The sequence below is a fragment of the Astyanax mexicanus genome, chromosome 19 (assembly GCF_023375975.1).
Source record: "Astyanax mexicanus isolate ESR-SI-001 chromosome 19, AstMex3_surface, whole genome shotgun sequence".
NCBI lineage: Eukaryota > Metazoa > Chordata > Actinopteri > Characiformes > Acestrorhamphidae > Astyanax > Astyanax mexicanus.
This window is the reverse complement of record NC_064426.1, coordinates 13,814,258-13,830,307: the sequence shown is the minus strand read 5'-3', so window position 1 is coordinate 13,830,307 and position 16,050 is coordinate 13,814,258. Positions and strand designations below refer to the sequence as shown.

At 41.2% G+C, this 16,050-nt stretch overlaps 1 protein-coding gene across 3 annotated transcripts in view; it reads left to right on the top strand.

The window, feature by feature from the left end:
* Positions 1–16,050, top strand: part of caskin1 (CASK interacting protein 1) — a 138,602-nt gene that overhangs the window by 66,604 nt on the left and 55,948 nt on the right. For all 3 annotated transcript variants that reach the window (XM_022686362.2, XM_022686360.2, XM_049467728.1), the window contains exons 3-4: positions 13,100–13,197; positions 13,467–13,612. In XM_022686362.2, the coding sequence (XP_022542083.2) occupies positions 13,100–13,197; positions 13,467–13,612 (244 nt within the window). The remainder of the gene's footprint in view (positions 1–13,099; positions 13,198–13,466; positions 13,613–16,050) is intronic.

The following is a 16,050-nucleotide window of genomic DNA, read 5'->3' as shown; positions in this document are numbered from 1 at the left end:
ATCTGAGTGAAGATCTGTGTGACTAAACTGACAGGACAGCACCCACACTGAGAGATCAAAATATAGAATCTCAGTAAAAAAATTACTCACTAAATGCACACATTTAAGCCTGGCAACCCTGCTCTCTCTCTCTCTTGCTCTCTCTATCTCTATCTCTTCCCTTTCTCTCTCTCTCTCCCCCCTCTAGGCTAGGGCTTATGTGCAGATAGAGACAGACAGCAGCTGTTCTGTCCTCCAACAGCGTTTGGCTACAGCTTCAGTCAGATAGAGACTAGCTTCAGCCCCCCTCCCTGAAAACAACTACTGATACAGTGTACAGCTGGGTGAAAGTGAGTAAAATAGGGTGAATTTTATGAAATGGGTAAATAAATTGGTTAAACTTTTAGACTTGAGTAAACTGAATGAGTAAAATGTGAATTGAGTTGAATAGGTGCAATATATATATAGATGCAATAGGATTGAGAAAGCTTGATGAAGTTGAGTGAATTTTTTTCAGAGAATGTAAAAAGATGTACGCTGTGTCACCGTTCCCATTCATTTAATGAAAATGAAGCCAAAATCTTCCGCCATGTTGCCGATCCTGAAACCCGAGTCTGTGCAGTAGAGACCAGAGGAGGGTGAAAGACTGCGGAGAGACAGCCTACTCATTTAAATAAAGGGGCTGCCTCCACAGAGCTCACACAGTCTATGGTCCCAACCATACAGTCATTGTTCCCTGGTAACCCAGCCCTTTTACAATAACCTTTTTTGAATAGAGCTGAATAACGTTTTAAAAAACTAATTATGTGAAAATTTGACAATATAAGCAGAGGTTACCCTAACTGTTGCATTTAAATAATGGAGGTAGAATAACAGTATATTGGAAAAAAACCTGATTGAAAGTTGTCTGTTTTGCCATTGAAATCTATGGGGATGGCTGGGGTTACACAGCTTTCTGAAACTGAACAGCAGGGGGCGCCCGACCTGTGGTGGCTTCACTTCTGAGGACGATCCTCTGTCAAGCTATATGCAGTCTATGGTTTTAATAACATTCAGTGAATTGAGTGGAATTGACTAAAATTTACATTATGCATTAATGAACTTTGTGATATTGGCTAAAAGTGAGTGAACTAGATAGAATTAAATCAATGTGGTAGACTTGAGTGAGTTAATTGGAAATTAGTACATTTCAAATAAGGGTGGAACTGATTAAACTGGGTGGTTTAGGCTGGGTATAAATGAGTGAAATGTTGAAATTGAGTGAACTAAATGGAACTGGATGAATGTGTTAGAAATTAAAGAATATGTGAGAATTGAGTAAATGGACTAGAATGGATTGAACTACATGGGACTGAAAGAAATTGAGTCTAAGAGCAGTTAATCTTGCCTGAACATATAGGGGCACTTTCCCAGACAGGGATTAAGCCTAATCCTGGGTTACATAGCATTTTAAATGGAGATTTTTCAATGAGTGGAAAGTATAATCTAGACCTAGGCTTAATCCCTGTCTGTGAAACTGCTCCGCTGTGTTATTCTGGTGCTCTGATTCTATATTAAATTCAGTACAGAATGGATTGTATTAGCGTTGGGTTAGTCATACACACGGAAACACCCGGAAATGAGGGCCGAGGCCAGTCCAGCATTAGAGCAGCGTGTTTAGGGCCAGTTAGAGAGCTTTCAGCAGCCTGATACACACAGATGGGTTTTGGAGGACACTTCATCCAGCATGTAACACTGCCAGCACATGATCCTTCCAGCTCCCAGTGCCAGCTCTCATCCCTCCATCCCTCCGTCATTTTCTGCCCATCTATCCCAGCTGTGAGAGTATTTTAGGCCTATTTCAGATCCTGCAGCCTTCAGAGATAAACTCCTAATCACATCTCAGAGCAAGCCGAGCTCCTCACCGAGTAATCAACTCCTCCACACTATACGCACATGTTCAGTTATATCCCAGAGTCAGATGAAGACTGCACTGCCGAAGGCTAAGTTAGTGGGGCTAATCTGCTGTAGGATGAATGGGTGGGGCAAAGCTGCTGTAGACTGATTAATGGGATTAAATTGCTATAGGCTGAATGTAGAGAGCTAAGATGCAGTAGGCTAAATGGGTGGGGCTACATTGCTGTAGACTGAATGGGTGGGGCTAAACTGCTGTAGACTGAATGGGTGAAGCTAAACTGCTGTAGACTGAATGGATGGAGCTAAACAGTTTTTGACTGAATGGGTGGGGCCAAACTGCTGTTGGCTGAATGGGTGGAGCTTAACCACTGCACACTGAATGGTTGGGGCTAAACCACTGTAGACTAAATGGGTGGGGCTAAACTGCTGTTGGCTGAATGGGTGGAGTGTAACAGTTATGGACTGAAAGAATGAGGCAAAACTGTTGTAGACTGAATGGATGGAGCTAATCTACTGAAAGATAAACAGGTTGGGATAAAAGGCTGTAGGCTGAGTGGGTGGTGTTAAGCTGCTGTAAACTAAATGGGTGGAGCTAAACTACTGTAGACTGAATGGGTGGAGATTTTGTACTGTAGACTGAATGGATGAAGCTAAACTACTGTAGACTAGATGGGTGGAGCTAATCTATTGACAGATGAATGGGTTGGGCTAAAAGGGGTGGAGTTAAACTGCTGTAGGCTAGATGGGTGGGAGGACAGTGTTGTAGGCTGAGTGGGGGGAGTTAAACTGTTGTAGGCTAAATGGGTGGCAGGACAGTGTTGTAGGTTAAGTGGGTGGTGCTAAAATTCAGTAGCCTGTAGTGGTTTGCTTTTTTCAGCATATTTTAGCAGCAGACTGAGGTGACTGGAGTTTTATACAGTACAGGTGAAGGTGTTATTTGAAACCTGCAGCATTAATTCAGACGCTCTGGGAGCAGCCGGAGCTGTGTAGCACTGCGGAGTGAGTTTATCAGTGTAATCTGTGTGTGGATTTGTGAAGAGGTGAGGCCAGATTACTGTTAGTCTGATCAGACTTTACAACAGCCGGGTCAGAGAGTAGCACTAATGCAGCTGATTAATGACTCAACATGTTTATTTACAGGATTGGGGCAGAAAAAGGTTCTTACTGAGCTAATCTCCAAAATCAGCTTAAACTGAGAGCTTACAGAACATCCAGCACCACCAACAACATGTAATTATATCATCACAGAACATGATCAGACAAAGCTGCCAACATTACACACAACACAATGATCAGTAATCTACTCACTGGCCACTTTACCAGAAACACATTGGGGTTAGCCTAACCTAGCCTTAGAATGGCTATTTTCCACTGAAAAGAAAATGGTATCGTCTATCACTACGGCCTATTCCCTGTCAATGAAACTGACCCCTAGTGTTGTAGTACTGAGTCTGGTCTCCAGACCATTCTGGAGACACTAAACAGTCTCAACCTCTTGTCTTGGTCTCAGGGTGAAGTGGACTCTGAAATTGTTTTCAAGACCAGCTAAGTTCTTCTGCATCTGTCTGAGATTAAATTTATTAGGAAGTGACCTATTTTAAGGCTGATAGTGGGGGATTATTTAATTCTAGCTCAGTTTAAAGTGGCTGTCTGTAAGTTTAGGGAAGGTAGAGAGCTCTTTAAATTGAGCATTGTGGTGGACTCTCCTTTCAGAGCATATGAATTGTGATAGTTTTAGCAATAGCAAGGATTCTCATTCTCTGTTTTTGCTTGTCAGGTCTTTTTGTTTAACGATGCGTTAATGAGCACATGAAGACTGAGTTTGCAGTTCTGATATCTCCACGTTAGCAGAACCTCATGTATCAGCGCATTTTGCATTTCAGAGATACAACCTAATATTTTCTGTGGCCCCTCATATTTATATAATCAGTTCCTCTGATTGTACTATCCACACATATTGGAGGTTGACCGTCAACTTCGAATTCGAATGTCAGTCAGCAACTGCAGGATGACATCAAGTGACCTACAAAAAGAATGGCAGCTGGGGTGAAATGCACAGAAAGAACATTTTGTAACAGGCTTCTAGAGGAAGGGGGTTAATTCATATTAGTCAATGAGAAGCAAAGTCTGACATTTACAAAAGACCATAAGGATTGGTCCATAGATGACTGGAGTAAGATCATCTTCTCTGATGAGTCAAATATAGAGGTTTTCCCAATACCTGTTCATCTAATAGTTAGACTGAGATCTGGAGAGGCGTATACGCTGCAATGTCATCCACCCACTGTGAAATGTGGTGAAGAATGATCTGGGAATGTGGTGTGATGATCTGGGGATGTTTCAGCAAGGCTGGAATTGGATACGTTCCCCAACTTTGAGGACTGAGGTGAGCGCCAGAAGTGGTATATAAGTATTTGAACACCCTGCGACTTTGCAAGTTCTCCCACTTAGAAATTATGAAGGGGTCTGAAATTTTCATCTTAGGTGCATGTCCACTGTGAGAGACATCACAATGTATGATTTTTTAATCATTTATTTGTGTGTTACTGCTGCAAATAAGTATTTGAACACCTGTGAAAATCAGTAATAACATTTGGTACAGTAGCCTTTGGTACAGTAGTAGTTTGCAATTACAGAGGTCAAACGTTTCCTGTAGTTTTTCACCAGGTTTGCACACACTGCAGAAGGTATTTTAGCCATTCCTCCACACAGATCTTCTCCAGATCAGCCAGGTTTCTGGACTGTCACTGAGAAACACAGAGTTTGAGCTCCTTCCAAAGATTTTCTATATGGTTTAGGTCTGGAGACTGGCTAGGCCACTCCAGAATCTTGATCTGCTTCTTACGGAGCCACTCCTTGGTTATCCTGGCTGTTTGCTCTGGGTCATTGTCATGTTGGAAAACCCAGCCACGGCCCATCTTCAATGCTCTAACTGAGGGAAGGAGGTTGTTCCTCAATATCTCGCAGTACATGGCCCCAGTCATCCTCTCCTTAATACAGTGCAGTCGTCCTGTCCCATGTGCAGAAAAACACCCCCAAAGCATGACGCAGGGGAACCTTGCGTGCCATGCATGACTTTAAACTATGACGTCTTAGTGTATTACCAACAGTAACCTTGGAAACTCTGTTCTTTAATATAATTTAGCAAGGTTTAAGAATATAAAATACTTTCTGAGCAAACAAACATTTTTATATTAAGCGTATAGCCTGGCTTGATTTGGGTGATCGATCAGTAGACTACACACAGCACTACAGATCAAGTGTACTTGCGGACAAAAAGGAGGAGCTGGTGTGTAAGCACTGTGCAGGCCAGTACTGAGTGATTATAACATTAGAACCTGTGCTACTTATTTCATTATCAGAGTGCGATTAGCTATTTTCCTATATTGTGATTAAAAAATAGCTATTTATAAAAAAAAACATAGCATTAAAAAACTTGGCCTACATCACTGAGCATTTTTTAAGCCTGACATGACAGGACCTGAGGAAAGTGGTAAGAAAACTTTGACCTGATTTTTGGTTGAACATCCGGCTGGGAAATCTAAACTGTAGTTCAGAGATATTTCATAGTAAACGTTTGAAGACATGTTATTCATGGTTCTGCATAATTAAGGTTGCTCAGACAGAGGAGCAGCGTGTGTGACGGTGGTGATGAATAATTACGGTTTGGACACCTGTTCTCTCCATGTGCAGCTCCAGAGGAGAGCACCTCCACACATTCAGCACATCTGGAGGCTGAGCACAGCTGTAACAACACCCAGCACAGAGATGTTACAGTAACTGCAGTCAGTCACGTAACGGAGCAGAGTCGTGCTGAGCTCACTCACAACACACTCCGCCTGGCACTCTGCCAACCAACACACTCCCCACCCACGACTCGCTTATCTCTGCTCCTCTGAGGAGCTTCTGCTTGCTTATTGTTTCTCTTCTCCTGAGTGGGACATCAGCACACACACACACACACAGTAAAAGTGTTTAATATTTATTCTTATCAGCCACACTCAAGGTGTGGATGATGAAGAAAGTGATGGTGAAGGTGATAATGGTGGTGGTGCTGATGGAGGCTATGATATATATATATATATAATAATGCTGCTACTTTTAATGATAACAGTAGTTTATATAAATATTGAAGATGATGACAGTGATAACGATGATATTGTAGTGATTGTTATAATCACAACAGTGATGACAATAGTGATGATGCTGATGAGAATGGCAAGGATAGTGATGATGACTGTGGTAAAGGTGATGACGTTGATAATGATTATTATGATTATGGGGATGATGATAGTGGTGAAGATAATGTTGATGATGGTAATATTGATAATGATGATGACAATGGGAATGATGATTGTAGTGATGGTGATGATCACAACAGCAGTGATGATGACAATAGTGATGATGATAATAATATTGATATTGATAATGACAATGGTGAAGAATGTGATGGTGGTTATATTGATGATGTAATGGTAAAGATGGAGGATGGTGATGTTGATGATGATAATGGTGAAGATGGTGATGAGGATGGTGATATTGATGATGATGATGTAGTAGTGAAGATAATGATGAGGATGGTAAAATTGATTATGGTAATGATGAAGATGGTAACAGGTATGATGATGACAATGGTGTTATTAATTATGATGGTGAGGACAGTGGTGATAATTTTGGCAATGACGATAGTGACAATAATTATGATGTGATAATAGTGATGATAACGATGATGAAAAAGGATGATGATGGTGACGATGGTGACGGTGGTGGTGATGGTGATATTGATGACGGTAATATTAATGACGATGGTAGTGATGACGATGATGATGTGGTGGTGATGATGATGGTGGTGATGATGGTGGTGATGATGATGACGGTGATATTGATGATGACGGTGGTGATGATGATGACGGTGATATTGATGATGGTGGTGATAATGATGACGGTGGTATTGGTGATGATGATGTTGATATTGATGATGACGGTGGTGGTGATGATGATGATGATGATGGTGATATTAATGATGGTGGTGGTGGTGATGATGATGATGATGATGTGGTGGTGATGATGATGATATTGATGATGATTGTGGTGGTGACGATGATGACGGTGATATTGATAATGATGGTGATATTGATGATGACGGTGGTGGTGGTGATGATGATGATAGTGATATTGATGATGATGTTGGTATTGGTGATGATGATGATGATGATGATGGTGATATTGATGATGATGGTGGTATTGGTGATGATGATGGTGATATTGAAGATGATGGTGGTGGTGATGATGATGGTGATATTGATGATGATGGTGATATTGATGATGATGATAGTGATATTGATGATGACAGTGGTATTGGTGATGATAATGATGATGATGATGGTGATGATAATGGTGATATTGATGATGACGGTGGTGATGATGATGGTGATATTGATGATGACGGTGGTATTGGTGATGATGATGATGATGGTGATATTGATGATGACGGTGGTATTGGTGATGATGATGATGATGGTGATATTGATGATGACGGTGGTATTGGTGATGATGATGATGATGGTGATATTGATGATGACGGTGGTATTGGTGATGATGATGATGATGGTGATATTGATGATGACGGTGGTATTGGTGATGATGATGGTGATATTGATGATGACGGTGGTATTGGTGATGATGATGATGATGATGGTGATATTGATGATGACGGTGGTATTGGTGATGATGATGTTGATATTGATGATGACGTGGTGATGATGATGACGGTGGTGGTGATGATGATGATGGTGATATTGATGATGGTGGTGGTGATGATGATGATGATGTGGTGGTGATGATGATGATGATATTGATGATGATTGTGGTGGTGACTATGATGACGGCGATATTGATAATGATGGTGATATTGATGATGACGGTGGTGGTGATGATGATGATAGTGATATTGATGATGATGGTGGTATTGGTGATGATGATGATGATGATGATGGTGATATTCAAGATGACGGTGGTGGGGATGATGATGATGATGATGGTGATATTCAAGATGACGGTGGTGGTGATGATGATGGTGATATTGATGATGATGGTGATATTGATGATGATGATAGTGATATTGATGATGACAGTGGTATTGGTGATGATGATGGTGATATTGATGATGACGGTGGTGAGATTGATGATGATGATGGTGGTGGTGATGATGACAGTGGTGGTGATGATGATGGTGATATTGATGATGACGGTGGTATTGGTGATGATGGTGATATTGATGATGACGGTGGTATTGGTGTTGATGATGATGGTGATATTGAAGATGACGGTGGTGATGATGGTGATATTGATGATGTCGGTGGTGATGATGATGACTGTGGTATTGGTAATGATGATGGCGATATTGATGATGACGGTGGTGGTGATGAAGACGATGATGGTGATATTGATGATGGTGGTGGTGATGATGATGGTGGTGGTGATGATGACGGTGGTGCTGATGATGATGATGATATTGATGATGACGGTGGTGGTGATATTGATGATGACGGTGGTGGTGATGACGATGATGATTCTGATATTAATGATAACGGTGGTGGTGATGATGATGACGGTGGTGTTGAGGATGATGGTGATATTGATGATGACGGTGGTGGTGGTGATGATGATGACGGTGGTGGTGATGATGATGGTGATATTGATGATGACGGCGGTGGTGATGACGATGATGATGCTGATATTGATGATAACGGTGGTGGTGATGATGATGGTGATATTGATGATGACGGTGGTGGTGATGATGATGCTGGTGACAGTGATGACGATGATGATGCTGATATTGATGATGATGATGATATTGATGATGACGGTGGTATTGGTGATGATGGTGATATTGATGACGGTGGTGGTGATGATGATGACGGTGGTGGTGGTGATGATGATGATGGTGGTGGTGATGATGATGATGGTGATGATGATGACGGTGGTGGTGATGATGATGACGGTGGTGGTGGTGATGATGATGACGGTGGTGGTGGTGATGATGATGACGGTGGTGGTGGTGGTGATGATGATGATGATGGTGGTGGTGAAGACGATGATGATGGTGATATTAATGATGACGGTGATGATGTTGATGATGACGGTGATGATGATGATGATGATGGTGGTGATGATGATGATGATGATGATGATATTGATGATGATGGTGGTATTGGTGAGGATGATGGTGATATTGATGATGACGGTGGTGGTGATGATGATGATGATGATGATGGTGATATTGATGATGACGGTGGTGGTGATGATGGTGGTGGTGATGACGATGATGATGATGGTGATATTGATGATGACGGTGGTGGTGATGATGATGATGCTGATATTGATGATGATGGTGGTGGTGATGATGACGGTGGTGGTGATGATGATGACGGTGGTGGTGATGATGACGGTGGTGGTGATATTGATGATGACGCTGGTGGTGATGATGATGACTGTGGTATTGGTGATGATGATGATGATGATGATGATGATGACGGTGGTGGTGGTGATGATGATGGTGATATTGATGATGACGGTGGTGGTGATGATGATGACGGTGGTGGTGGTGATGATGATGGTGGTGGTGAAGACGATGATGATGGCGATATTAATGATGACGGTGATGATGTTGATGATGATGATGATGATATTGATGATGATGGTGGTATTGGTGAGGATGATGGTGATATTGATGATGACGATGGTGATATTGATGATGACGGTGGTGGTGATGATGATGATGGTGGTGATATTGATGATGACGGTGGTGGTGATGATGATGATGATGATGATGATGATGATGATGGTGATATTGATGATGATGGTGGTGGTGATGATGAGGATGATGGTGGTGGTGATGACGATGATGATGGTGATATTGATGATGATGGTGGTGGTGATGATGACGGTGGTGATGATGATGATGATGGTGGTGGTGATGACGATGATGATGGTGATATTGATGATGACGGTGGTGGTGATGATGACGGTGGTGGTGATGATGATGACGGTGTGATGATGATGACGGTGGTGGTGATGATGATGATGGTGGTGGTGATGACGATGATGATGGTGGTGGACAGGTGCTGGTAGCTCCTCTGGAGGACCGCCTGGGGCTTTCAGCTCTCATTACAAAAAGTAGGTCATGAGAGAAAGAGAGAGAGAGAGAAACAGTTCACCTCTGTCATTCTTTCCTCCTTTCATCCATAACAAGCGTGAGACACACACACACGCGCACACATACACACACACACCCTGTGGTGGTCGTGTAGTTGTGGTGTTTCCCTGCAGTGAAAATTGCATTGGTGTGATTTTACTACAGAGAGAGAGAGAGAGAGAGCGGGCGAGAGAGATAGACTGAGAGTGGGGTCACTGAGGTATTGTGTGTGTTTAGTATTCCACTCTCACCCGCCTCTCCCTCTCCCTTACTCTCCGCCAGCCGTCGCTATGGTTACAGCACATTGCACGCACCAATCGTGAATATTGAGCCGCACTGTTGGCTGACCAATCAGAGAGCTCAGTCTGGCCTATTTAAAAAACACACACATCCTTATCGTACAGTGAGTGTTACATCAGCGTACAGTCAGATAAATATTAACATTAATCCGTCTGCGCTGGGGGATGTGTGTGTGTGTGTGTGTGTGTGTGTGCATTGCTTGTGTCTGAGTCAGGTGTTTCTAAACACACTCCTTCATGCCTGTGTTTACAGTATGCTCACACGTGTAAACTCATCTCACAGTAACACTCCAGCCTCTTGTCGTATGTGGTAAATCCAGGTCCAGCAAGAAAATATCCGCTCCAGGATTTTGTTTCCAGTGCTTGAACGGCTCTGTGTAAAGTTGAGCTGCAGCAGAATCACCTGGACAGTTAGAACCTAATTCTTTATTACCATCTCTGCCTCTCTTTACCAACTAAAATGAAACACTGTACATACTGTACCTTTAAAATTTATATATTGTACCAGACAAAAGGTTGGACACACATTCTCATTAATATTTGTCCTTTATTTGGATCATTTATTACACTGTACATTTATATTAAAGACTAAAAAATACAAAGGAATACAAACAGTCTACAAGTTAGGTTGTAGACAAAAAATGTTTGGTTTCCACAAACACCTGACATGCAAACCAAACCCAGGTGCTTTGGGACAAGTTGGAGTGCAGACTGAAGGAGTTAACAAGAGCACAGCACTTCTTGAGCTCCTTTAAGGCTACGTTCACATTACAGGCCACATTGCTCAAATCCGATTTTGTGCTCAGATTGCATTTGCATCTTTACATTCACAAATGTTAGTGACCTGTATCTGTGTCTAATGTGAACAAATCTGTCCCTGAAACTAGTGATGGGACAATCCACTTTTTTCAGATTCGATCTGAATTCGATATAAAACTGCTATAAAACTACCGAAACCGATACAAATGCCAATAAAAAGGCTCTTTTAGTTTATTATTAGTACTATGATTAAGGTTACATAATGTGTCTGAAACAGACCACAGAGCCCTTTGAAAAGCATACACAAGTGCATTTAATGTAAATGCATTTCAAAGTCATTTATTTAACACACTTTATATACAAACACAAAAGTTTTCTTTTAAAATATATACTTATTTTTTTACTAAAACTAAAAAAGTTAAATATTAAATATGTTAAATATTAAATACAGGGCTCTAGACTAATTTTTTGCACTGGTTGCGCAATAGATATTAGTGGATAAGCTGCAATGGCTAACGGCTAACCAGCGACGCTAACTGTATTTCCTAGCTGAATTAATCACTGTTTATTATTTAACAGATGGTTTTCTTAGTGCTGGTTAGAGTGGGTAGGATCTGTCGTTTGATATTCAATGTGAATTATGACATTAGGTCACTTGAGATGAGTTACTTTATTATACCTTCTCAACACCAGAATGCAGCTGTCGGCTCAATTCTAGCTAGGCTAACAGACTGCAGATCTTAATGGAGATGGCTAACAGCTAACTGTTTTTCGAACTAAATTAATCGCTGTTTTTAACAACAGATGGTTGTGTTTGTGCTGGCTAGTGTTTGAAGATCCTGTGTTTTTATAGGATATGTGAATTATGACTATAGTTTACTCCAGTCTGTTGTTAAAACCTTTACAACACAGGAATGCTGCTGTTGGCCCGATGTTAGCTACACTAACTGACTGCTGGTGTTAATCTGTTCACCCCTCGGACGCTGACTTTACAAATATTACATGTAGCCTTTCTGCTGTTTGGCGTTTCAAAGCAAAAAAGTTCCATCGGATCGATCCCATCTCTACCTGAAACGCCTCACATTGATACTTGTATGAATGTCTCCTTCTTCACCAACAACAAAAAACATAATATCTGAGAGATGACTCGTAGTTTTATAAAGGGAAATGGATGCAGTGTCAGCAGCTCATATGTGGAGCATCTTTTGCTGCAGTGGAGCAAACAGCTGGTCTGAAGTTCATGCTCAGGTCGAGAAGGGGAAAAAAGGACAGGCTGTTTGCTTTTGCTGTTTTTGCAGCTATAGCTGCACAGCTGCACCAAGACGTGTGTGGTTACGAGAGAGAAGCACATAGCGCTAATGCTAATGCGCAACAGCAAAAAGAATTCCGATTTGACTGTTCACATTCATGTTGCATGTCCATGGATTGGACACATATCAGATTAAGGACCATGTATGAAAGTGACTCAAATCTGATTTTTAAAAAATCTGATTCGGATTTGGCATGTTCACACAGCCATGAAAAAATCAGATCTGAGCCACATTGAAAAAAAAAATCTGTTTTGAGTCACTTTAGCCTGGTAATGTTTATGTAGCCTAAGACTGTTGGACAACCAATCCAGGTTCTACATCTTGATGCTGAGAATGCCACAAGTGGGCAAAGATGGCATCAACGCAAATTATGCTGCTTTGAAGAATCTAAAAAAAAAAAGGCTTATTTAACCATTTTTGTTTACTTCCTTTATAGTTTATTAATCAACATAATCTTCATGATATTCATCTACAATGTAGAAAATAATAAAAAATAAAGAAAAAAAACATTAAATGAGAAGTGTGTCCAAACTTTTAACTGTATGTAAATAAGCATCGGTTCTGATAGGCTGCTCTGTGTTGTGTTTCGTTCAAAAATTGTCTTGTGCTGTCATTACTGCACAGCGATATTGACCATGTGCTGCTTATGTGTGTTGTAGGTTTGCTGCGCTTCACCATGCTTCCCTCAATGGAAATCTGGAGCTCATCACTCTGCTGCTGGAGTCTCAGGCCATGGTGGACATCAGGGACCAGAAAGGTTAGAGCTGAGTTTCCTCACCGTCTAGTTCACATGTGTCTAAACAACCAGCATTACATCTGATTCCACTTCTTTAATCAGTTCTGTCTTCAAACACCTGAGCTTCTTTTTATTACAAACGTAGACATTTCTAATAAAGTGGCCAGTGAATGAAAGCACAATGAAGGTGTTTCTAATAAAGTGGCCAGTGAGTGTAAGCACAAAGTATATGTTTGTAAACAGTGTGTGTGTGTGTTGTAGGTTTGTCATAAAGTATGTGTGTGTTGTAGGTATGCGACCCCTGCACTATGCTGCTTGGCAGGGTAAATCTGAACCCATGAAGCTACTGCTAAAGTCTGGATCATCAGTGAACGGTCAGTCAGATGAAGGCCAGATCCCGCTGCACCTGGCTGCTCAGCATGGACACTATGATGTGGTGAGTTACCAACACTGGAACCAATTAATCAGTTTTGGTTTTCAGGCTCAAGCCAGTATTGTGTTTCGTGGCTACTGATACTGTGTACAGATATTAATATTTACTGTAATGAGAGACTGTAGCTCCAACTCAATGTATACCCCAATAAATATGAGATATATACCTCATACCTGCATATACCAGTGTATACCTAATAATAATACCAATAATAACCTACATTTAGAGTACCATATTTTTGCACTATAAGGCACACTTAAAATCCTTTCATTTTTTCAAAAATAGTCAGTGCAACTTATAATCTGGTGCACCTTATGTATGAATTTTACCAGTCAGGTTGTAAGGAGCAGTAAAGACCCTCTGCTAAAGTACAGCATTATAAAGAGGTTCCAGTGAAGTTTCTCCAGTATCTAGGCTGGAGCAGTATTAGCATAAGCCGCTATTCACAGTGCTAGCTCTTTTACCATTCAGAGGTGAGTATATCAGACTGTAGCCTGTGCATTTATTGTATTAAAACAAGCTACGTGGCACGAATTGCTAGCTAATAGCGCACTGGCTTACCAGAACACTCAGGGTTCCTCAGTGTAGCGCTGTCAGGCAGTGTTTACTAGCGCTAGGTGATGCTAACTGTGGCTAGTGCATCCATCCTTCTGCTTATATCTTATATCTATTAGTGTTTGGCATATCAACAAGAGTACCATTATAATGAAAACACCATGTAGTGTTACTGGATATTAAAGATGATTCTCTGTCTCTCTGTCAGGGTGTGTGTCAGTTTGTACGACTGTAAGCTTCAGTGTGTTTATCGATCTCTTGTCTCTTGACTTGTCTGACAGCTTGATGACGAGTGTTTAAAAGCTGTAGAGAACACGTCACTTGGAATGTGTCCAGCCTGACAGCATGTACCTCTTTCCTTGCCCATGCACATACACACAAACACACACATAAACACTCACACACGCAGACATTTACACACAGACTAGTGCTGGGTGGTATTGCCAAAAACATCAGGGTATTTTTCAAGATTCTGACAGTTTCACAGTATATCACAGTATTTATTATAGGTTTTTTGGATGATATGGCCAAAATTTATATCACGATAAATTCCTTAATTTCGGTCGATATGATATAATTTCGATATCGATACAAATACTTTGAAGGCCTCAGAAAAACTGCTAAGAATCCCTGCAATGGAAATATGTACACTGCTGTCTGAAATTATAATTTAAGTCTTTAAAGCCTCCTCTTACAAAAACTGTATAATCAGCCTTTGAAAGCTGAACCACTGAATTAAACCTGCCTCCCTCAAGTATTTCTTCTGTTTAATCACTAGTGGAAGCATCAGGTGCACTTATTTTGCATCTAAAATGTTCCGTGCTGAAGCTTGGCTGCGCCCCAGTCCGCACCTAAATTGTCCGGCGCTAAAGCAGAGTCTAACCAATGAACTCGGCTCGGCTCTGCTCGTTTTTATCGCGGGACATTTTAGGTGCAGACTGGGGCGCAGCCAAGCTTTAGCACGAAACATTTTAGGTGCGGACCGGGGCGCAGCCGAGCTTTGTCGCAGGACATTTTAGGTGCAGAGCACAGCCGAGATCCGCTCGGTTAGGGTCAGCTCGGCTCCATCCAGGACATTTGAGATGCAGAGCGGACCGGAGCCGACCCAGGCCTAGCCTAGTCTATCTGGCTACGTGCCTGTATGATTACAACATCACGCATTGGCCTAGCCCGGCTATGGAGGCTGATTGTGTTCACCTCTGCAGCGAACTGACAGCAGTAAAAAAACGCCTGTCTGTGATAGATTCTGTAAATAATATCGATATACCACAAAAATTATATCACCATTGTTGAAACATTTCTTTTCGTGAAAATTACCGATATCGAATTATTGTCCAGGCCTGGGAATACATAAATATACCTAGGCTTTAAATTAAGGCTTTGATTAGTAAAGGGGTTCACTTTGTCCCACAAAATGAATCAATATATGAAGTAATCAGACAGAAAATAGCTGAAGAATTTAAACAATAGACCCTAAAAAGATATACACCAACAACTTTAACACAACTTCCTTTACTAAATATTAAAAGTCATTTTAATTGTTCTTTAAACACTATAAATGGAAATAAAATACTCAATATTTAAGTATTCAAAGAGATATTTCTCAAAAGTAAGACACAAGTTTAATCAATTTACTATATGTTATTCCTGAAGCCATTAGAGGCATTAAAGTATTTAGATCAGCTACAATTCTCTTCTTACTCCAGTTACATTCAAATCATCCTTCAAGCTACAGTATTAATATGTTTAAAATGGATGTAGTTACTGCTCTATTTTACTGGGATAAAAACACTCATACAGTAGAAACAGAAGCAGAAGCTCATTTCTCTGCAGGCAGGCCAGAGCCAGACGTTTGACTCTGTCACTCCCCGATCTGTACCCCCTGC